The sequence below is a fragment of the Pristiophorus japonicus genome, chromosome 8 (genome assembly GCF_044704955.1).
Source record: "Pristiophorus japonicus isolate sPriJap1 chromosome 8, sPriJap1.hap1, whole genome shotgun sequence".
Lineage (NCBI taxonomy): Eukaryota > Metazoa > Chordata > Chondrichthyes > Pristiophoridae > Pristiophorus > Pristiophorus japonicus.
This window is the reverse complement of record NC_091984.1, coordinates 176,998,298-177,021,065: the sequence shown is the minus strand read 5'-3', so window position 1 is coordinate 177,021,065 and position 22,768 is coordinate 176,998,298. Positions and strand designations below refer to the sequence as shown.

The 22,768-nt window shown below is 42.6% G+C and overlaps 1 protein-coding gene across 3 annotated transcripts in view; it reads left to right on the top strand.

Annotated features, from left to right (window-relative positions):
- Window positions 1–22,768, top strand: part of ppil2 (peptidylprolyl isomerase (cyclophilin)-like 2) — a 371,889-nt gene that overhangs the window by 242,086 nt on the left and 107,035 nt on the right. For all 3 annotated transcript variants that reach the window (XM_070887580.1, XM_070887579.1, XM_070887581.1), the window contains one exon: window positions 2,864–2,897. In XM_070887580.1, the coding sequence (XP_070743681.1) occupies window positions 2,864–2,897 (34 nt within the window). The remainder of the gene's footprint in view (window positions 1–2,863; window positions 2,898–22,768) is intronic.

The following is a 22,768-nucleotide window of genomic DNA, read 5'->3' as shown; positions in this document are numbered from 1 at the left end:
TTTCTCTCTCTAGACAGCTCCTACCCAGACTGTGCGTTTATAGAATCATGGAATCTTACAGCACAGAAGGAGGCCATTCTACCCATCATGCCTGTGCCGGCTCTTTGAGCTGTCTAATTTAGTTCCACACACCAGATTTTTTTCCCATAAACCTGCAAATTTGTCCTCTTGAAGTACCTGTCCTTTTGAAAGTTCCTATGGAATCTGATTCCACCATTCTTTAAGGTAGTGCGTTCCCCCCAATCTTAACAAGCCTCTGTGTGAAAAGAATTCTCATTTCTCCTGTAGTTCTTTTGCCAATTATTTTAAATCTATGACCTCTGGTTACCGATCCATTTGCTAGAGGAAACAGTTTCTCGCTAATTGCTCTATCAACTCCCTCATAATTGTCAATACCTCTATTAGGTCTCCCCTTACCCTCCAAAGAGAATAATCCCAGTTTCTCCAATCTCTCCACCTAACTGAAGTCCCTCATCTTTGGTATCTTCTTGGTTATCCTCCTCTGTACCCTCTCTATGACCTTGATATCATTCCCAAAGTGTGGCGTCCAGAATTGTACACAATACTCCAGCTGAGGCCTAACCAGAGATTAGTAAAGCTTTAGCATGACTTCCTTGTTTTTGTATTCAGTGCTCCTATTTACAAAGTCAGGTATCCCATAAACTTTCTTAACCACCTTCTCAACTTGCCCTGCCACCTTCCAAGGATTTGTGAATATGCACACCCGCCCCCCCCCCCCCAGGTCCCTCTGCACTTGCATCTCCCTCGGAATAGTACCATTTAGATTATACTATCTCTCTATGTTGTTCCCCCATAGTGCATCACTTCACACGCATCGTCATGTGTTTGCCCATTTCACCAGTCCGCCTATGTCCTCCTAAACTCTGCTACTATCCTGCTCACTATTTACTATGTTTACAATCATCCACAAACTTCGAAATATCACGCCCTCTACCCAAGTCCAGGTCATTTATATAAAACAACAAAAGCAATGGTCCTAATACCGACCCCTAGGGGACCCCACTGCATACTTATCTCCAGTCAGAAAAACATCCGTTCACCACTACTCTCTATCACCTATCCTTTAACCAATTATGTGCCTAAGTTACCACCATCCCTTTAATATCATGTGCTTCTATTTTTTGAATAAGTCTGTCATGTGGTACTTTTTCAAATGTCTTTTGAAAGTCCATATTTACAACATTTACAGCACTACCTGCATCAATCCTCTCTGTTACTTTATCAAAGAGCTCAATCAGGTTAGTCAGACATGATTTACCTTTAACAAATCTGTGCCGGCTGTCCCTTATTAACCCATACTTCTCCAGCTGAGAATTAATTGTGTCCTTGACAGTGGTCTCGACTAGTTTTCTCATCACTGCTGTGAGACTGATTGGCCTGTAGTTACCAGGTTTATCCCTCTCCCCTTTTTTGAACAGGATGTAGCATTTGCAATCCTCCAATCCTCTGGTACCACCTCCATATCCAAAGGTTGTGTTCAAAAGCTTTTTCTATCTTCATCCGAGCTTCCCTCAGCAACCTAGAATGTATTCCATCTGGACCAGGTGACTTTTTAACTTAGAGTGATGCCAACCCGTTTGTCATAAGCGTCCTTTTTCTATTTTATTTTAACCTCTATTCCCTTTGTCATATAGGGAGCGCTAGCTTTGGATGCCCCGTCTTTCCTCCTTATGGGAATATGCTTGGTTTGTACCCAAAATATCTCCGCCTTGAGGGCCTGCCATTGCTCATTTACTGTTCTCCTGGTCATTTTTTGTTTCCTGTTCACTTGTGCTAGATCCCTTCTCAAATCACTGAAATTGTCTCTCTCCCAGTCAGATATTTTCCATAACTATTTAAACCTAATTATATTATGATCACTATTACCCAGATGTTCTCCCACTGAAACAGACTCCATTTGCCTTATTTCATTCCCCAGAACTAGATCCAGCACTGCTTCATTCCTCATTGTGCTAGAAATATAGGGGTCAAAATTGCCCCTTCCCTTAAGGCCTGTTACCGCTGGAAATTGGCTGGCACACTGCGGAGTGCAATGGCTGCCGATTTTTCATGGAATGATCGCCATTTTGAAAATTCAGCTCCTGTAGTATCCCGGCGGGGACACACTCCCTCCACTACCACTCCGTTGCTGCCGATCCATCCTAAGTGCGTCATTAGAGCGCACACCGCAGATGTTCCCCCACGATCGTGAAATTCTGCCGAGAAAATCTTGCTCCCGTCGCTCGGTGCCACCAGCAGCTTTTTCTGCTGGTGCACTATGTTTGCAGTGCTTCTAAGATGGCGGTGTGGCTGCCATTAAATTGTAACTAACTGAGTTACGCTGGCGCACAATCTTTGGGGAAACTTGGATATTTTAATTTAGGCCAAAAAAACGACGCAGATAACTGTGGAAAATTGAGTCCAATGTATGCATGTTCAGATATCTTCACCGTCTCCCTCCACCTTAACTGAGCTATATCTTGTCATCTGATGTGCCTCGTCAAGCCCTTTGTTCCTCTCACACTTAGTTGCTTCTTGTTCCCAGTTTCATTGTTAGAGGCCATCCTTTTGTCATTATACTCCTGTCTTTGGGAACTCCATCCTTAGATCATCAGCCTTGTCACTTCTATCCCTGTTTTCAAAAACCTCCTCTATACACTTCTCTTTGACTGTACCATCACGCCCCTTGCCAGCTCACTAGTTTCCGTACTGCTCATTGACTACTGTGTACCTCTGCAATGTAAAACAGTCCCCAGATTTCCCTCCCTGCTGTAGAATGCTCTGAGAATTTTTTCTGTATGTGAGAAGCGCTATACAAATGCAAGTTGTTGCTACTGTTAAAGAGGCTTCTTTCTTTTTCCAGATTCAAGGAGGTGACCCCACTGGTACAGGCACTGGTAAGGCATGGTTCATATTTGATTTTATGTTTAATGCTGCTAACAGCTAGCTGGCTGCCAGTAAATGGTGTGAAAAAGAGAGAAAACTAAAGGAATACTTCAAAGTTCTATTGCTGCCTCTGCAGCCTGGTGCTCTGAATGCTCTACAAGCTACTGTTAATAAAGGCTGTGCTGTAGCATTTCCAGTAGTCTTCTGCACTGCAACCCGAGTATTTATCAGAAATGCAATGATTGGATTATAATCGTTCAATATGTTTCCCATGCTCTGTACATTCTCTGTGCAACAGAGCTGATCTCCAGTCGTCTTGGTTAATCCTTGCCACTAGACGAAGCTCCTGCTCTGTCAAGCCTGTGTGGTGGCTGGTGTGCAACGGCCACCACACGTTAAAAAAATCCACACACAGGCATCTTCCACCCTTCAATATGCAGTTCGGAATCTGGACTATCAGGTCCTCATCAAAAGACCTGTGAACTCGTCCTTTTTTGGCGTGGAAGCAAGTTATCCTCGAAACAAGAGACTGCCTAAGAAGAAGATATTGATGAAGCCCTGGCTCAGTATAATATTTCACATTATAGTTACACAAGAAAATGTTTCCATATCTGTAAAGTGTTTTGAGACGTCTGGTGGTCGTGAGAGGCACTATATAAATGCAAGTCAGTCTTTTTTTATCTCTGCATCCATTCATTTTTATAATGCGGCAATGTTGTCTTGCTATAAAACGCTTCACCTTTTAAAACAAAGCAAGACACGATGACACGATCGATGCAATGTGATCTCAACACACCCTCACCTCGGGCAGCTTTATGTGGATGACACTTTCTTTATTTGGCAACGTGGAATGGGAAATATGTTGTATTTTCTTCATCCGATCAAGAAGGGAGATCAAGGAAAAAAACATGTTGTTTTCCTTGATGTGAGGGTTCAATGACTAGCATGCAGAGTATTGATTCCAGGTACATATGAAGGCAGCACCACCCAGCAACAAACATTTGGATCATCAGAGCACCCAGTAATTGTGTCAGGACTCTCTCATCCAGCTCTACCTGGTGTAGAGTGGCATCAGGCAAGAGGAATTTGCTCTAGCAGCTTCAGTCATCAGTAGATGATTTCGGAAATGAGAGATGTCTCTCACTGTTTTGAAACAATAAGACAGTCCCAAGACCACATTAGTCATCCTACATATTCATGGCGTGTCGTGGACCATTATCCAGGCATTGTGTGAAATAAGTATTGCAAATCTGTTATTGATTCTATCCCTTGCAAGCGTGACAAATTCTGCATAGGCAAAATTGGCCACCCTCTGCAGACATGGCTTGCTCAACATTGATGCGAGTGGAAGGAATAAGGCTGTGAGGTGGCCATCTCTTGCAGCCCACATCATTGTGAAAGTCATAAGTTGAAGTCAAATTTGTTTATCCAATAGAATATGAATTGTGTCAAGAAGCATTTGAAATCGAGTGTAGTTGTTAACTTCAAAGGACACTAATCATTATCTGACTGGCTGCAATTGGATTTGTCTAGACAACAGCATAAGAAATGTTTGTAATTTATATACCTGCAACTGTTTTACTAGTCCTGAATTTGCTACTCTTCAACAGCTTATCTTCATTTTTTTTGTTACGTGTGAAGATGCTGTCTGCCAAAGGGGTGAAATATTGAATCATGCCTTTTATGTTATCTTTTTATCCTTTTATTTCCCCCTCCTCAAATAATTCTGCCACCAGTGGTGTATAACATGTTTCCAATCACACTGAGAATTCCACATGCTCTACCGTTTTATTGAATCCATGTGGTAAAGGTTCATACTGCCACAGATGCCAACGTAGCAACAGACTTCAGGATTCTGCAGTGACGCTAATGCCCTTCTAATTTACATTGATGTTACATTCAGTTACTTTGCTACTTTTACCCCAGCCTCAGTATTCCTCATAGGAACTACTTGCAGTATGCAATCCTCCTGACAGGAGAGCATGGTGTTCAAAGCACCTTCTCCAGCATTGATACATTTTTCTGGCTCCCCACCAGTGTAGAATGTCACCACTGATGCGTGTTCTGTCCAGCAGCTGCTGAAAGCCAGTCTTGTGCTGTCCCAGGGCAGCGCGGAGTCCTGGGAATCAAACTAATTGAGAGGCAGGTGTATACCCTTTGTACTATGCTGTTTGGAACTGGGAATTTTAATGAGATTAATTGCACACTTTAGCCCAAGCGAATTAGAAGGTCTTAGAGAGGGAACTGATAAAAACGCATCCCTGCCAGAAAAAAGATACCTGCTATTACACTCCATCAGACAGAAGGAACTGCAGCCTCCAGATAAGAACATAAGAAACAGGAGCAGGAGTAGGCCATACGGCCCCTCGAACCTGCTCCGCCATTCAATATGATCATGGACTCAGGTCCACTTCCCTGCCCGTTCCCCATAATCCCTTAATCCCTTATCAGTTAAGAAACTGTCTATCTCTGTCTTAAATTTATTCAATGTCCAGGCTGCCACAGTTCTCTGAGGCAGCGAATTCCACAGATTTACAATCCTCTGCGAGAAGAAATTCCTCCTCATCTCAGTTTTAAATGGGCAGTCCCTTATTCTAAGATTATGGCCTCTAGTTAGAGTCTCCCCTATCAGTGGAAACATCCTTTCTGAGTCCACTTTGTCAAGCCCCCTCATAATCTTATACATTTCGATAAGATCACCTCTCGTTCTTCTGAATTCCAATGAGTAGAGGCCCAACCTCCTCAACCTTTCCTCATGTCGACCCCCTGATCCCCGGAATCAACCTAGTGAACCTTCTCTGAACTGCCTCCAAAGCAAGTATATCCTTTCGTAAATATGGAAACCAAAACTGCACGCAGCTTTTGTTGCACAGCAGTGATCGCTGAGGATGATTATACAGTTATTGATGATAATCTGTATTTGAGGCACAAAGTATGTCATTTTTATGGATCCCAGCAATTCCAGTCACTTTGGGTGGACCTACCTCAGGAAGGCAGGGCTGAAATATTTTAAGAAACTCTGACGTCAAAGTAGTTTACTCTGGGCAACACGGTGTACAACATTAGTTCTGTACATGTCCTGTACATGTTTCTAAAGCCTGTACCGTCGAACCCAAATTCTTAAAAGCTGCTGGTTGTGCAACTCAGAAAATAGTAAAAGAAGCAATTGTTTGAACTGAAGGGGGCCTTTAAATTGTATTATTTTCTTTAATGAGGGACTGAGCGTGCCGCAGTGAGGAACACTGCTGTAACTATTTTAATGGAAAAAATGGTTTGTTGGAAATTGTGAGAAACTGCTTGCAGTGCACTGAAACTCTGCCAATATTTAACATGGGCAGCATTCAAAATCTCATTTCAATTTAATGCTGTTACACGCTAACTCAACTCATCAATTTTAACAGTCTTCAAAACAAAAAGTAGATTTTATCCTAGGAAACGATGTCTACTGGTGCAACTTATTTGCTTCTGTGAACTTTCTCCTAATAGCACTAAGTAAAATGCAGCTGGGTTTGATTTCAATGAACTTCACTTTGCAGAGTTAGTTTAAATGTTTGTCAGCATGTTTAAAGTGGGGGTTCTATGCATAATACCCTGGCGTTGGTTCTTTCCAGCATACAAGTGGGAGCTGAGGAGGATGACCTCTTAACATGTTCTCTTCCAAGTCCGTCCCTTTGAAGATATTGCAGTTTTATAGCAGATGTCCTTCTCAGTTTTGCGCTTTACATTCTTGCTCCCCTGCATGTTTGCCATAGCCTGAACAAAGGTATTTCAGGCCATTAATTCACAAACCACATGTTCCTTAAGATTCTCTCTGCCACAGCAATGAATACCTTCAGGACAGATGGTCCTGGGAAGAGCTGTTAACCAACACCTTCTGTGCATCAAGAAAATCTTTATTATCAGGCAACTATGAGGCAACTCAGTTTTTTCCTTTTTTAAATGGATTGCTCTTAACTAAGGCGCAATACATGTCTTGAAGTTAGCTTCCAGGCCAAAAACTGTCATAACATAAACAATGGAAAGCACTTTATTCAAGGACCATTATAACAACAAAACATGTAAATCAGAGACCAATTTAAATAACACACAAAAACATAAAAAGAAACTTACCCTGGGATTTCCTGCAGCAGTCACTACTATAAACCACTTCACCCCAAAATCATATTAGCACTTTGGACAAAAAATATTGAAGAAATCAACGGACCACCTTGCTTCCCTGACCTCTGTCTATTACAAGATAAGTTACAGAAGAGGAAAGCAGTTTGGCCCATATTAGCATCCCATTCATTTAGAAAGACCCTACAGACTTCGTCTCTGCATCTAACTGTTTCTTAAATGATGCAAGGTTTTTGCCACCTCTGCCCTGCCCAGAACTCCATTCCATGTGCAATGAAGAATTTCTAGACGGTCCTAAATTTGCCTTTTACCCATTTGAAGCTGTTCACTCACACCCTACAATTTAATTTGAACTAGTGTCTTAGATTTACCTTTTCTCTGTCATTTACAATTTATATACCTGTAGAAGACTGAAAAGCCTGGGTTTCTCCATTCTTTGTTCATAGGGTAAACTCATAGTTTAAAACTTTTGACGTAGAAAAGATGTTTCCACTTGTGGGGGCTCAAATCTAGAAGTCATAAATATAAGGTAGTTATTAATAAATCCAATAAAGAATTCAAGAGAAACTTCTGTACTCAGAGACTGGTTAGAATGTGGAACTTACTACCGTATGGGGTAGTTGAGGCGAATAGCAAAGATGCCATTAAGGGGAAGCTAAATAAGTACATTAAGGAGAAAGGAATAGAAGGTTAAGCTGATAGGGTTTGATGAATTAGGGTGGTGGAAGGTTCGTGTGGAGCATAAACACTGGCACAGACCATTTGCGTTAAATAGCCTTTTTCTGTGCTGTAAATTCTATGTAATAACTCAGTGGTTTCACATGCGGAATCAATCTTGTGTCTTATTTCTGAATTGCCTTCAGGGCTTAAATGTTCCACTTGTATCTAGCTAACCAGAAGTAGGCACATTGCTCGAGAAGTGAGCTAATCAGAGCATGATTTCCTCCAACTGGAACTGTACTGGTTTCACTATGTGGCTTAGCGTTCTATTTGCTTTGTTGATTCCTGTTCTGCAGTGATTGGAGCCCTCCAATTATACTGCATTCTTCCTCTTTCGGTTAAATTGTGTAGAATGTCTCGAGGATTAGAACACGAGGGGAAGGATGTTATACTTCAATTGTATATGCTTAAGTGTGCCAGCGCAGCCTTCGGCCGCCTGAGGAAAAGAGTGTTTGAAGATCAGGCCCTCAACTCTGCCACCAAGCTCATGGTCTACTGGGCTGTAGTGATACCCGCCCTCCTGTATGACTCAGAGATGTGGACCATATACAGTAGTCACCTCAAATCGCTGGAGAAATATCTCCAACGATGTCTCCGCAAGATCCTGCAAATCCCCTGGAAGGACAGATGCACCAACATTAGTGTCCTCGATCAGGCCAACATCCCCAGCATTGAAGCACTGACCACAGTCGATCAGCTCTGGTGGGTGGGCCACATTGTTCGCATGCCTGACACAAGACTCCCAAAGCAAGCGCTCTTCTCGGAACTCCTACACGGCAAGTGAGCCCAAGGTGGGCAGAGGAAACGTTTCAAGGACGCCCTCAAAGCCTCCTTGATAAAATGCAACATCCCCACCGAAACCTGGGAGTCCCTGGCCAAAGACCGCCCTAAGTGGAGGAAGTGCATCCGGGAGGGCGCTGAGCACCTCGAGTCTTGTCGCCGAGAGGATGCAGAAGGCAAGCGCACGCAGCGGAAAGAGCGTGCGGCAAATCTGTCCCACCCACCCTTTCCTTCAATGACTGTCTGTCCCACCTGTGACAGAGACTGTAATTCCCGTATTGGACTGTTCAGTCACCTAAGAACTAGAGTGGAAGCAAGTCTTCCTTGATTTCGAGGGACTGCCTATGATGATGATAGAGTCCTGGTCAGACCCAGTCTGGAACACTGTGTTGAGGTCTGGGCACTGCACCTCAGGAAGGATCGATTGGCATTGGACTGGGTGTGGTGCAGATTCACCAGAATGATCGGTTAAAAGGTTCAATTATAAGGACAGGTTGCATAAACTTAGCTTGTTTTCCCTTTGATATAAAATACTGAGGGGTGATCTAATTGAGGTGTTTAAAATGGTAAAAGGATTTGATTGGGTAAATAAAAATAATCTATTTTCTGTGGTGGGGAACAAGAGCATAATCTTAAAATTAGTCCGAGGCCATTCATGAGTAAATTCAGGACCCACGCTTTCATGCAGAGGGTAGTGAAAATCTGCAACTCTCTCCCCAAAAGGCTGTGGATGCTGGGTCATTTGGCAATTTCAAGACAGAGATTTTTGTTAGGTAAAGATATCAAGGAATATGGAACGAAGGCAGGCAATTAGATTGAAGTACAGAATCATCATGAATCTAATTGAATGGCAGAACAGGCTCGAAGGGTTGACTGGCCTACTTCTGTTCCTATGTTCCTGAATTGTGTTGAAGGAAGCCCCGCCACTATTTCATCGAACAGGCTCTGCTCACCGTAAACGGGATCACTTTTCCAGGTTTATTTTTGGGGCATAAGCTGACATCCAAAATGTGGCAATGGCTCGACAACACCCCAGACATTATCAGGCTCTCACTAACTAACACCTTGATCACACTAAATGTTCACTTCACAGTATTCAGGAATAAGGACAGTAGTTCCTCCTGGCACATCTCCACACACTCACTGTACCTCCCTTATTCACTACACTGCACAAAAAGTGGTTTGCAGTTGAATTATTGAAGCAGTCAGGGAAAAGGGGCAAATAGACATGGAAAACCATTAAAAAAAATTCAAGGAAGCTGAGTAATTAATGAATGATTAAAAGCAACGCTCTTAATTTTCACAAGCAATCACTGAACTTTTTTGGAGGGTTGAGGGGTTGGAATGAAGGTTAAACACCAAAATAAAAGTTTGATTCCATTTTGAACAGATTTAAAAAATAAATAAAATCCTGTCTGGTTTTCTCCATTAATTCATTTGATGCTAATTCTTAGTGTCGAATCAAGATTCCTAATACTTAGCCGGGAAATGGGTGGGAATCTTTAACCAGGAATGTTTTCTTTTATTTTTGACTTAAAAGGAACTATGAGCCAGTAGCCATTTATATTGGATGCTGTGGGCCAGTAGCATCAAAGCTAGAGTTAGCTTCTTGACAGCCACAGTGCCTCAGTTGCCACCAAAAGAATTTCTGACTACATAAAAGTCAGAGTTTAGGAAGACTGTTAAAAGCAGAGTGCTCGGAAAAAAAACTTCAAAAAGTTTGATGTTTTGATATTATGTGCTGTGAGTTTGTACATTGTATCAATTTTATCCTTTCCTCCACCCCCCCCCCACCTCCCACAAAAAAAAAACTTGTGTTGGTGCTTTCTGCTGGAACCCAGGGGAAAACACAGAGGTCACAACACAAGTTGGAACTTCCTGAAATTGTTCTTCATGTCTTAAATCATTCTGTCTAGACAAAAGATAAAGCTTTTGAGAGAGACCATAACACCAGACTTGTTTATCTTTTTCATCTGCAAATCAGACGAATATGTCTTTGGTGATCAACATACGGAATGAACCATCAGTGCAGGTGGTTGAACAGGAAATTTTAAGGAGTTTCAAAAAGGAAGTAGACATGTTCTGGGTATCGGATTCATCATGGTTGTGTTTTCTAAAAGCTATTAAGAGATCTCTGGGGCAATGGTCTCTTCTGCTTAAAATATTAGTTCCTTATTACTTGATGAGTTAAATGCATTGCGAAGCTCAAGGGCTTGATTCTTTTCCCTTTTGAGCAAACTGGAAGTGTACCCAAATGCATCTGTACACCCATTGATACAGTAACATCAGATTCCAAAAATAATTCATGATTATTGGCATACTAACTTAGCCCCTCAAACACTGCAGTGGATTTTCGCCATGCAAGAAATCGCCACTGAGCTACTGCTGAGAATTAATATATATAATAAGTTTTGAGACCTGTCAATAGGCCAATTTTCTTATTTGGCCATTCAATTTTTCCTCATCAGCAAGGCCACTAGTTTTCTTTTTTCATGGGAAAAAGCATTGATAAAAATCACAAAGTTCCATTTAATGAAAATGGAATTTGCCTTTCTGTCACTATAGCCTAGATATTCTATTACTTGTCAGTGATGGGTTTTAATCTGACTCAAATTGAAATGTACTGTATCACCCAATTTTCCAAGCTTAGCTCATTTGTATAGCTTTAGCTGCATATTTGGAGGGATGTGGAGAGTGCGCTAGTGCTCCCAGTGGAAAATTAGGTAGCTGCAATTGAAAGGTAGAGACAAATGAAAGGGGACCATTAGAATAGGGGCCAACAATTCTGAAAGAGTCTGCAAAGACTTAGCAGGCATTTCAATCCATTAGCAATCTTTGACTAGGCCGATGGAGAAGGGGAGAGGCGAAAATGAAGGGAAAGGAAAACCAAGGTGCAGGCAGGACTCTGATAATGCAACCTAGTACCCAACCTCCTTTTTGTTACCAGCTGAAATTGAGGTGGTTGGTTGTGAGCAGACGGCCCTTCGTTCCACTTCACAGCACCATAGGTCGGTATTGGAGCATGCCTTCAGATTTCAGGCCATAAATGACAGTCACAGTTGCTGGCTGTATGGTAGCTGCAGATGTAGTTAGAGCGGGTGGCGCAGGTATATTTGGGGCAGATGACACAGCTCTGCACCTGGCTCTCTGCCGACACAGACTGTGGAGACAGTTCCTCACAATCATTGCCAGTTAGGTATGCCAGGACCTGCAGATGTCGAACCACAGAAGTTTAAAGTACTGACAGAGGCCATTCAGCTCATTGTGTCTGTGCCGGCTCCCACTGCCCAGCTCCCTTCCCATAGACAAGGCCAGATTTCTGTGCTGATACCAAACAGAGAGGTGCGTATGATGGTCTCAATGGCAGTATTAAACAAAGCACTCCCTGGGTTGATTTTTATTATCCATTCGCAGGATGTGGGCATCAATACAGGGCTGGCATTTATTGTCCATTCTTAGTCTCCCTGAGTAAGTGGTGGTTGAGTTTAATACAACTGAGTGGCTCATTAGGCCACAAGCACGGTATGGGATTGGAGCCACATATAGCCCGTACCGGTTAAGGATGGCGGATTTCCTTCCCTAAAGGACGTCGGTGAGCCAGTTGGATTTTTACAACAATCTGACAGCATCATGGTCACTTTTACTGATGCCAGCTTTTTATTTTCAGATTTAAAAAGAAACTGCATTCACATTGTAAACTACCGTGACAGGATTTATTAGTCCAGTAACATAACCATGACACTACTGTACCTGGTTGAGCCAGTAAGGAATTAGTGCTCCTCAGATATCTATGTTATCACTCGTGTTTGAAACACTTCTGGGTAGTATGAATGTATCATAACTCTACAAAAACATGACCTTTATTCTCCTTTGGTATAATTTTCTATAAATACATAACCTCTGTCTAATTATTATGGAATAGTTCAGGTAAATTTGAGCCTCACACAACAGCTGCTGCTCTTGAAGCTCCTAAAGACCGTGGCCCAGTTTTTCATCTGTTAATTAAACTTCCCTTGACCCAGCTTCCTCATATTCTGTAAATCATCCTTCTGTAAAGCTGCAATTACATCTGTGCGACATAGGAATGATTTACATGCTTCAGCACCACATAAGTCTCTCCTGTTTTTGGCCTGATTTGATATCAGTGACACCATGTTTAAAACTCCTTCAGCAACTTAGTGACATTCCATGGTTAGCACTGGTGTGTTCCAGAATCAACCTTAAAACGGTTTGTTCGTGGGGAGAAAACATTTTTTGTACAATGATATATTTTGTAAAAGAGTGACAGCTTTTGTTTTAGTCTTACTGAAGAAAAATAGATGGTATCACAAGATTTTTCTGGGAATGTAGAAGAGTGGATGTTAAAATATGAAATCCTGGTTGCTGCAACATGCAATAATACTGTTAATTCTTTGTGGCTTTGAATCCAGCCCAGGAAGAGGAAATTATGTTTTTCTGGTCTTGAGTGATTGAGATTTATTTTTGTGAACTTTAATATACAAAGAAGAGAAGGAATTTCTCGCTGTATCTGACATTCCTCCCAGATTAATTGATCATTCATCTCCTTTGCTATTTGTGGAACCTTGCTGTGCACAAATTGACGGTCACACTTGCAAAACAGCAGTGACCACACTCAAAAATAGTTAATTGATTGTGAGACGTTCTGAGGACATAATGAAGTGATACATAAATGCAAGTTTCTTCTTCCTTTCTTAATTACCTCCTTCCTCTATAAAAACATGCCGCTTTCTGCTATTAGTTCTTTTCCATTACATTTCTTCAAATCCCGGTGCCCAGAAAACAAAACTATACCGGCTACATCCAATACTTGCTCTACTTCACTTCAGCAACATTGATGGCATCCCCTCAAATCTCTGTTCTTTCCATTTTTGTCTCCCACTGTTATCTGTCCTTTCTGAAACTCAAATTTCAGCACTTCCTCATTCCTCTTCCTTCCAATTTCCCTCTTGCATATTCGACAACTTCCAGTCCTAAGGACGTATATGAGCTTATAAGTACATAGGAAATAGGAACAGAGTAGGTCAGACGGCCCCTCAAGCCTGTTCCGGCATTCAATACGATCATGGCTGATCATCAACCTCAACTCCGCTTTCCTGCCCAATCTCCATATCCTTTGATTTTTCTAGGCTCCAAAAATCTATCTATCTCAGCCTTGAATATACTCAGCATCTACAGCCCTCTGGGGCGGAGATTCCAAAGATTCACAACCCTCTGAAAGAAGAAATTCCTCCTCATTTCTGTATTAAATGACCCACCCCTTATCCTGAGACTGTGCCCCCTGGTTCTAGACATTCCAGCCAGGGGAAACAACCTCTCTGCAACTACCCTGTCAATCCCCCTCAGAATCTTGTATGTTCATTCCAATGTCCATGCTACTAATCTTAGCTCCTTTAAATCACCTGAGATTAAATATCACCCATCTCACTAAAGTTATTTGTCATCGTAACTTTTCTAATCAAAATTCGCTTTTCCTCACCATTTTTGACAACTTCAGTGTTTCCAGCTACATTTACTACTTTCACCTCTTCACTTCAGCACCACTACCCTTAAAGACTTTGAATAGCTCCTCAGTTAGCCTATTCACATCCCTGATCTGCCCTGTAATTCAACTCGTCTACTAGATCGTTTCCTCCCTTCCATCTTTCTTCTGCTTTATCTGTTTCCTCATTGCTGGGCACTCCTGAGAGCTTGCTCATTTCTACTTCCTGAATATCCTGCAACAAATCGCACTCTAAACAAATACCATCTTGTCTGGCAGTACAAGTAAAGAAAGAAAGACTTGGATTTATATAGCACTTTTCACGACCACCGGACGATTCAAAACGTTTTACAGCCAATGAAGTACTTTTGGAGAGTAGTCACTATTGTAATGTGGGAAAGTATGCCAACTGGGATTGCCTGTTTTATCCATGCCAGGTCTGCCGGCTTCCAGTTTCCTATAACCTGTGTGTTAAAGTCGACTCATCACAACGTTTACTACTTGAATTCATTCTTTTCCACAATCTCATAACTACCGAACTCTTTGCTTCCTTCAATGTTCCCCTCCTCATGCAATCTTTAGGTTTTCAAAACTGTTACTCTCCATAAACCTCTCTCTGCCTCTCCTCCGACTAAAAACTGATCTCTTCAAATAAGCTTTTGGTCACCACTCCTGTCCTTTCTCGTCCCAGCACAGCATCCATTTTCTTTACACTATCAGTGAAGTGATTTGGGAAATTCTTTACACTAAAAGCACTATATTAATAGTCCTGATTTACCTCACCTCTTTTACCATTTTCAATCATGTTGCTATATTATATATGGGTTTTTGTTCTTCACATTGGGTCATCAATTGAAAAAGACGCAGGCTCTTATAGGTGTTCAACCATGGTCAAACCATGAATTTTAAAGCAGTAAGTTATAATTTTGCAACCCTGAGGTCAATCTGATGCATTTGGCAAAATATTTTTGGTATCAGAAGAGTTTAAAGAAGGGCAACAAGGATAGTCCTTGGTCTTAAATCAATGAGTTGTGAAGACAGACTAAGGGAGGCACATCTCTTATTTGAAAACAAGACTGCTAGGGAGAGGAGAGGAAACCTGATCCATATGTTTCATTTCCTGAAGATAATCAGTGGGATAGATGTCAAAATCCCTTGTATTAAAACAGGTGATGAGAGTATAGTGAAGCTGGTTATAAGCTAGGTCGCTAACAGTTTAGGAGTTACCTATAACTTAGGAAGTAATTTCTTGAGAATTGTTAACATATGCTATTTGCTGGTTCTTTGTGATAGATTCATGCATAATGGAGTACAGCAGGAGCATCCAAACTGCAGGACGTGAGCCTCACATGACCTTTGAGTCCAGGGCACTCGATTCTTTTTGCAGTTCTGTGTCTTGTTAACGGGCTTGCCCTGTTTGAACTATATGGGTCTAATGAGCTGTTCTTTGTGCAGTTGCCTCATTGATGAAGAAACCCTAAATCACAGCTCCAGGATCTGTTTGTATGAGATATAAGCAAATAACTGAGATTTAAACTTTATGCGTTAAATTTTATGATTTAGAGACCCTAAAGCAAATTTTGATTCGATGACAGTGCATATCGAGTGTTGAGGTCATTATGTCTGATTCATCCATACTTTCCATCCATTAAAATTAACGAGCAGAAAATTTGCAGGCTACGACGCAAGCATACCAACTGCACACACGAATGGCCGATTACGTGCTCCTCTCACACAAAACTTTGAATCGGGAGCACTAAAGTATAAGATTTGCCCTTGTGTTTGTCCCCAAGCACAGTGATGCACATCATTGCTGTCCACAAAGATAAATGGCTTGAATGCCCCAGTGTAGAGGGACATGGGTTCAGAATTAAGGTAGGAGGGAAGTAAGAGATGTGAATGGGTCCTGTACAGGAGCCCATGGAGAGAGAAGCACAGTAGGCTGGATGGTAGTCTCCCACTCCTACTCTATTTCAGATTATGCAACTGATGTTGATATTCACAGCATCTACATTTCAAAACGTAGAACCAGCACTTTAAATAGCAGCACTAACTTTAAAACAGCTTTTATCTGCACTTCAGAACACAGACTGGTATTGTAAATACATTAGCATCAGCATTCAAGAAGTACTGAAGTTTTAAATTAATTTTTATAATAACATTTCCTGCATTTGTCGCAATGAATGTCAGAACTGTCAAGTCTACCTATACATTTTCTTCCTTATTGCTTGCATGTTGAAGTCTGTGTTTTTCTTCTAATTAGATTATTTTCTACTACTGTTCATATATTACATAGAATTTACAGCACAGAAACAGCCCTTACAACCCAACTAACTGGTCTATGCCAGTGTTTATGCTCCACACGTGTCTTCTCCCATCCTACTTCATCTAACCCTATTTGCATATCCTTCCAATTCCTCCTTTTCAAATATGTGTCCCATTGCCTTTTAAATGTTGTTACAGCTTCTACCTCAATAGCCACTTGTGGTGAAGAAACCCATGGTCTAATTGCCCTCAGTTCAAGAACCTTCCTTCCTTCTTTGTTCTGCCAATGAGAATCCTTGATTTCTGTCCGTCCCCATGTTTCCCAGTCGTTGACCAGTGGAAACAATCTTTCACTTGTTGACCCACAGTAAACGCCCCAGGTTTCTCTCGCCCCTTTACTGGCTGCTGCTCTCTCGGTGCCACTTTCCCATTCCCCAGTCTCCCTTTCGAGCTCCAATCTCCCCAACCCCAGTCTTACTCACTCTCCCCGCCTGAGCCCCAGTCTTCCTCTCTTCCCTGCCCAAGCCCTAATCCCCTGACCCCCAGTCTCCCTCTCTCTTCCTCTGCCCAAGCCCCAATCCCCTTCTCTCCCCTTGGCCTCTAGTCCCTTTCTCCCTGACCCCTTTCCTCCAACCTCCCCTCTCCCCTGCCGTGCCCCACGCAGGTGTGGGCTCCCAGCTCCCTAGCACCCTTCAGACTGTTCTGATCTTATTATGTAAAATGATTATCCCAGTTTAAATTTTCTCTCCAATTGCATTTCACCATATAAAAATTCTGTAAGCAAATTCACGCTAAATTAACACTATCGCGAGATACATTAAAATAACTACAAATGTACCAATAATCGTGGCTGCAGAAACACACTTTGCCCTCCTCAAGCAGCATGATGTATCCTGCCAGGCCTCGGAACACCATAAACTTTTGGTACAATGTTTTCGAAACAAACCATGGGGAAGGGGAGACAAAACAGTTTTTAAAAAAGAGAAAAAGATAGAAAAAAGTGAATGAGAAGAGGTTGGGGAACAGTGATCTACACGTGCACAAGAGTCCATCTTTGATGAACAAATTCACCTTTATTGTGACAGCACTATGGCTGAGGGTGCATGAAGAGGAAGGGATTTTCTTTTTAATTATTCGTTCCTGGGTTGTGGGCATCGCTGGCAAGGCCAGCATTTATTGCCTATCCCTAATTGCCCTTGAGAAGCTGGTGGTGAGCCGCCATCTTGAACCGCTGCAGTCCGTGTGGTGAAGGTACCCCCACAGTGCTGTTAGGGAGGGAGTTCCAGTATGTTGACCCAGTGACGATGAAGGAACGGTGATATATTTCCAAGTCAGGATGGTGTGTAACTTGGAGGGGAACTTGCAGGTGATGGTGTTCCCATGCGCCCGCTGCCCTTGTCCTAGGTGGTAGAGGTCGCGGATTTGGGAGATGCTGTCGAAGAAGCCTTGGCGAGTTGCTGCAGTGCATCATGTAGATGGTACACACTGCAGCCACGGTGTGCCGGTGGTTGAGAGAGTGAATGTTTAAGGTGATGGATGGGTGCCGATCAGTTTTGGAGTACAAGGCAAGGACGAGACACCTTGATGACGCAAATAAATACGGAGCAGAGAGAAAGGGCTTATTTAGGTGCAATGGCGGAGAGAGAGATTGAGAGAGAAGCGAAGAGAGAGTGACCCTTTGGGAAGAGAAAAGATACCCTGTTGTGGAGGGTGAATAAAGTGGATATGTTAAAGGGGGTGGAGAGAGACACACATCTTGTTAACAACAGGGGTGGTGCAAGAAAAGGGAGGAGCAGGAACTCTGTTGCACCATTTTGGCTGTGGTGGTAGCAGCTGGGACGGCTTCCATAAGTTGTGATACACACGGTATCGCAATTATGTGGGACAGGCTCGATGGACCAATGGTCTTTACCTGTCCATCATTGTTCGTACATGGGTTGTGGCCTTGATCAATTTCTGTGGTTTTTGACCATGTTTTCTAACCTCTGCAGAGTGCTTGTAATGAAACTGGTTTGCCAAATGTCGTGTAATACTGTACCACCTAAATACATATCGTGCTGCGCAGCACTGTGAATTTTGGTGTGGCATCAAGTAGTTACAATGGCCCTGAAATTGCGGTCGGAGGCTTCAGATGCCTCCGACTGCAATTTTTTTTCGAAAGTACCAGGTGGTCCCGGAGGTACGAAAACTTCTGGTCCTGGGCCTAGATGCGCAGCTGGGCGCAGAGGCCCACGTATCCCATCAGCATATGTGTTTTGTTCGCATCAGTGGGATCACATGGGGCGGGCCAACCTATCAAAATGGAGTACCCATTGATAGTGATGGTGAGTTCCATTTGTACGGAGCTGCCATAACTATGAATGGGGATACCGCCAAGAACACAGAAACACATTAAATATATGATGTGCCTTTAAAAGTTATTTAAAATTAATTGAAATTGAATTTAATTAAATGTTTTAGACACCAAAAAAAATGTTTTAAATGTTTTTATTATGTTTTAACATGAGTAAAAATAAACTTACATTAATGGACAAGGTTTTTAATATAGAAATGAACAATAACATTTTTTTTTTACCTTTTAAAACTCTTGCGCTGGTAAAAGCAGGCCTTACGCTTGCTTTTACCAGGCGTAAGAATTTGAAGGACATTCACTGGGCAGGAATAGCTCAACTCTCTGCCTGCAGAGGCCCTTCTCCCAGGGATGCGTGCCATCTGCCAAAAGAAATCTTGACAGATCGCAAGTTCCGGGTTTATGCGCAGTGCATGCCTAAACCCGTAGGGGCCACGATTTCAGGCCCAATGTGTATTGGCCTGCTTCGACCTCAAAATAATGAAAAGGCAAAACTCTTTACATCCTGAACCTGTTCTACTGATGTGCCTCTTTGAGGTGTAAACACTTTCTTGCTATTTGAATTTTGGCACATTTATGCTGTTTGTTTTGAAAGACAATACTCTCTTAAGATAGTCTGCAATATAATTATTAATACAAAAGGGCAACTCACTCAACAAGTAAAGGATTTGACTTATCCTCACCGGCACTCTGACGTCAGCCTTTGACAGCAATATTTTAGTTTTATTTTCAATTTGGGCCTAATTTCCATGCAAGATCGGTTGGAATTATGTCTGTTGACTGAACAAGTTAGCGAGTAGCTGTTAGGTTGATGTGGTAGAGGCAGTTACAGAGAGAGAGGTAAGATAGAGGTAGAGAAGGACAAGCGTGAAATGGAATCTGATCTGGAGTTCAGATTTTCCACTCCTCATTTGGTACCACCTTTATTTGTTTGTTTTCCACAAATTATTAAGAAGCAATTATCCAACAACTGTGAGCACCTTTAAGAGCTTAATGTGGTATCCTTGCATCAGGAATGCAAATCTCCCATTGCCATGTTTGTATAAGCACGGTATCTCTTGAGTCTGTTCCCACTTCCTTTGCTCCTACTATTAGCTGTATTGTCCGGCTACTGCAGTTTTGTGGGGAAAAAAATCTTTGAATCCCTTTTTCTTGCTTCCTGAGCAGGTTATTTGTTCTATTATAAGGCTAGCCTTGTTGGTCCTACTTTTGGATCACTCTCTAGGTCTGCAGCAGTATGCCTCCAGTACTGGAGCACTATTTTATCAAAAGAAAAGGTAATCTGGAAGTTTTCATGCCCACGCTGCTTTCAAGTCCTACAGCTGCTCTTTTGGACTCTTTCCTGTTACTGTTGGTTACAATTTGTACTTCCATTTGTGGCCTTCTCAATCTCACTAGACAGAATGTTGAGAAAGATAGCAGCACTAGAAGAATTCCATTAGGAAAGAATTGCTCCACACAACACACAATCCCCAAAAACCAAGAATAATTTTCCTGGCACAAAACCAAGCAACACTCCTGCTTCGAGTGACAGAGGTGGCGAGTATCTGAGTGTTTTAATAGGTCTAAACCAACACAATAATTTGGTTGAGGCAGGCTCAACCATGTCATCAAATAGGGAGCAAGAACATCGACAAACACCACCATTAACCAGTCATTCAGCGCACTCCTATTTTGGGGATTTGCACTTTGCTCATTCTTGTTCTGCACTTAAAAACTGGGGAAGAAAGCAAGCCATGGAAACAGAGAGAGCTAGTTGAAGAGCCATGTTCTGTAATGCAGACACCACCGAGGTGCAAGAGAGTATGAGAGCAAATGAGGTGAATTGGGAAGTAGTATCTGGGTGAAGTTGAGCATGATGCAAACCTTGGGTCATCTGATCCATACACAAATCAGCACAACATCATCCCACCTAGCTATTCTACGATCCTTTTGTAATTATACTACATTTATACAAAGCCCTAGTTAGAACACAACCGGAGTACTACGTTCAGTTCTAGGCACCACACCATAGGAAGGATATATTGGTCTTGGAGGGAGTGCAGTGTAGATTTACCAGAATTATACTTGGAATTTAGAGGAGAGATTACACAAACTAGCATTGTATTCCCTAGAATTTAAAAGTTTAAGAGGTGATTTGATTGAAGTTTTCAAGATACTAAGGGGAACTGATAGGTTAGACAGAAAGAAACTGTTTCCACTGATTGGGGAGTCTAGGACTAGGGGGCAAAGCCTAAAAATTAGAGCTAGGCCTTTCAGGAGTGAAGATAGGAAACACTTCTACATGCAAGTGGTGGTAGAAGTTTGAAACACTCTTCCACAAACTGCAATTGCTACTAGATCAATTCTTAAATTTAAATCGGAGATTGATGGGTATATGGAGTTAGGTCACAGATCAGCCATTGAATGGTGGAACAGACTCAAGGGGTTAAATGGCCTACTCCTGTTCCTATAATTCAACAGCAGAGGTGGAGACCTATTCAGTTGTTTGCAAATATCTAACCTATTCTAATTACAATTCATGTTCTGTTAGAACTATGATTAAACGGTCCGAAAATGATCGGACTGTATCTAATTATAGTCACAGTTGACAGCTGCTCATCCTCTGGAACTCAGCCTTCTAATGGGAAGTTAAACAACTGAGACCAAATGACAGGCCTCAATGTAATATTGTTCGAAGACACTTTTTTCAGGCATGGTTATTTTATGGCTGAAGTGTGGGTACCCAAGACCCAAAACGATCCCGCAGCAACTCCGCCAAGGCCGAGAAGCAGAAAATCTGTGACCAATGATTCCACAGTCAGAATATGGCAGATTACAGTTTTATCTACAGATAATAAAGATTTTACGCATCTCACGTGCTTTAGTGACATCCCATCTGAGTACCCCAGTCAAAGTAAGTGTGCAACAAGCTAGGGGGGGCTAAATGGCCTATTCCTGTTCCTATAATTGTATCAGTATGTGGTAGAGGAGCTAAAGGTACATTTTAGTGATCAACTCATATAATGACTGTGGGTAGTGCCCTTCCATGCAGTTACTAATTCACTCCTCCCCATTTTCACTACAGGATTGCATTGTATCATGGACCTCTCTACCCTGCAACTCCCTTTCCAAGGATGATGTCAAATATGAAATTAGATCCAACAAAGGACAAAAATAGTGGCATTATATTGACTGAGGGTGTAACTCAATCCACTTCCTCTCCCACCTTGCATTATAACTGGTCAGTGAGCTGGGAATTGTGCTAGGCCCCGAGATAACTAGAATCAACACCATAATCTAAACTCCAGGATTTACTGCTGAGCCCAAGGAGAGACTTCCCCCCGCCCTCTCTACACTCCCACGCACAATCCCGATTCCCATCAGTCTCCAAATCCCAGGAATGGGATCCTGAGGAGAAGCTCTGGGAGCAGAGGACTTGGGGATAATCTTTAAACCTCTCTGGGTGAGGTGGGTAGGGCTGTTTCTGTCCAGTCCGTGTTACTGATCTCAGATCATCAGTCAGAACCAAGTCCCAGATTGCTGTCTTTGGATCCAGACTTAGCAGGCCGGGGCCATAAAAGGAGCAGAGGTGAGCGCCCCAGGAGCAGCGTGGAGGCCCCGACCTGCATGAGAACACCAGCGGCAGGTCGGGGTCATAAAAGGAGTGGTGAGCGGCGGCCATGGGCTGCGTGGCAGCATGCTACTTCAGGGAGCAGCATGTGCTGGTGCAGGAGGGCGACGGCAGCGAAGAGTGACGTCATCAAGGTCCAGGTCGGTGATTGGAGCGTGGGCAGGTAAATCAGGAGCGGCGAGGTCGGGGTGATGGAGCAGCGAAAGACTGGAGGGATGTGATCGGGGCCCAGGGGAGACGTGAGTTTGGGGCCAGGGGCCCAGGGGCAGCATGGGCCAGCCCACACTGTGATATGTGTGCGCACTAGGTCTTGGGTAATCCTTGCCACTGGACCAAGACCTAGCTCTGTCAAGCCCGTGTGGTGGCTGGTGCGCAATGGCCACCACACATTAAAAAAAATCCACGCTCAGGCATCTTCCACCCTTCAGGATGTAGTTCAGGTCCTTCATTCGAAACACCTGTGAACTAATCCTTTTTTGGTATGGAAGCAAGTCATCCTCCTATGATGATGATAACTGGAATATCTTAAAATCAGTTA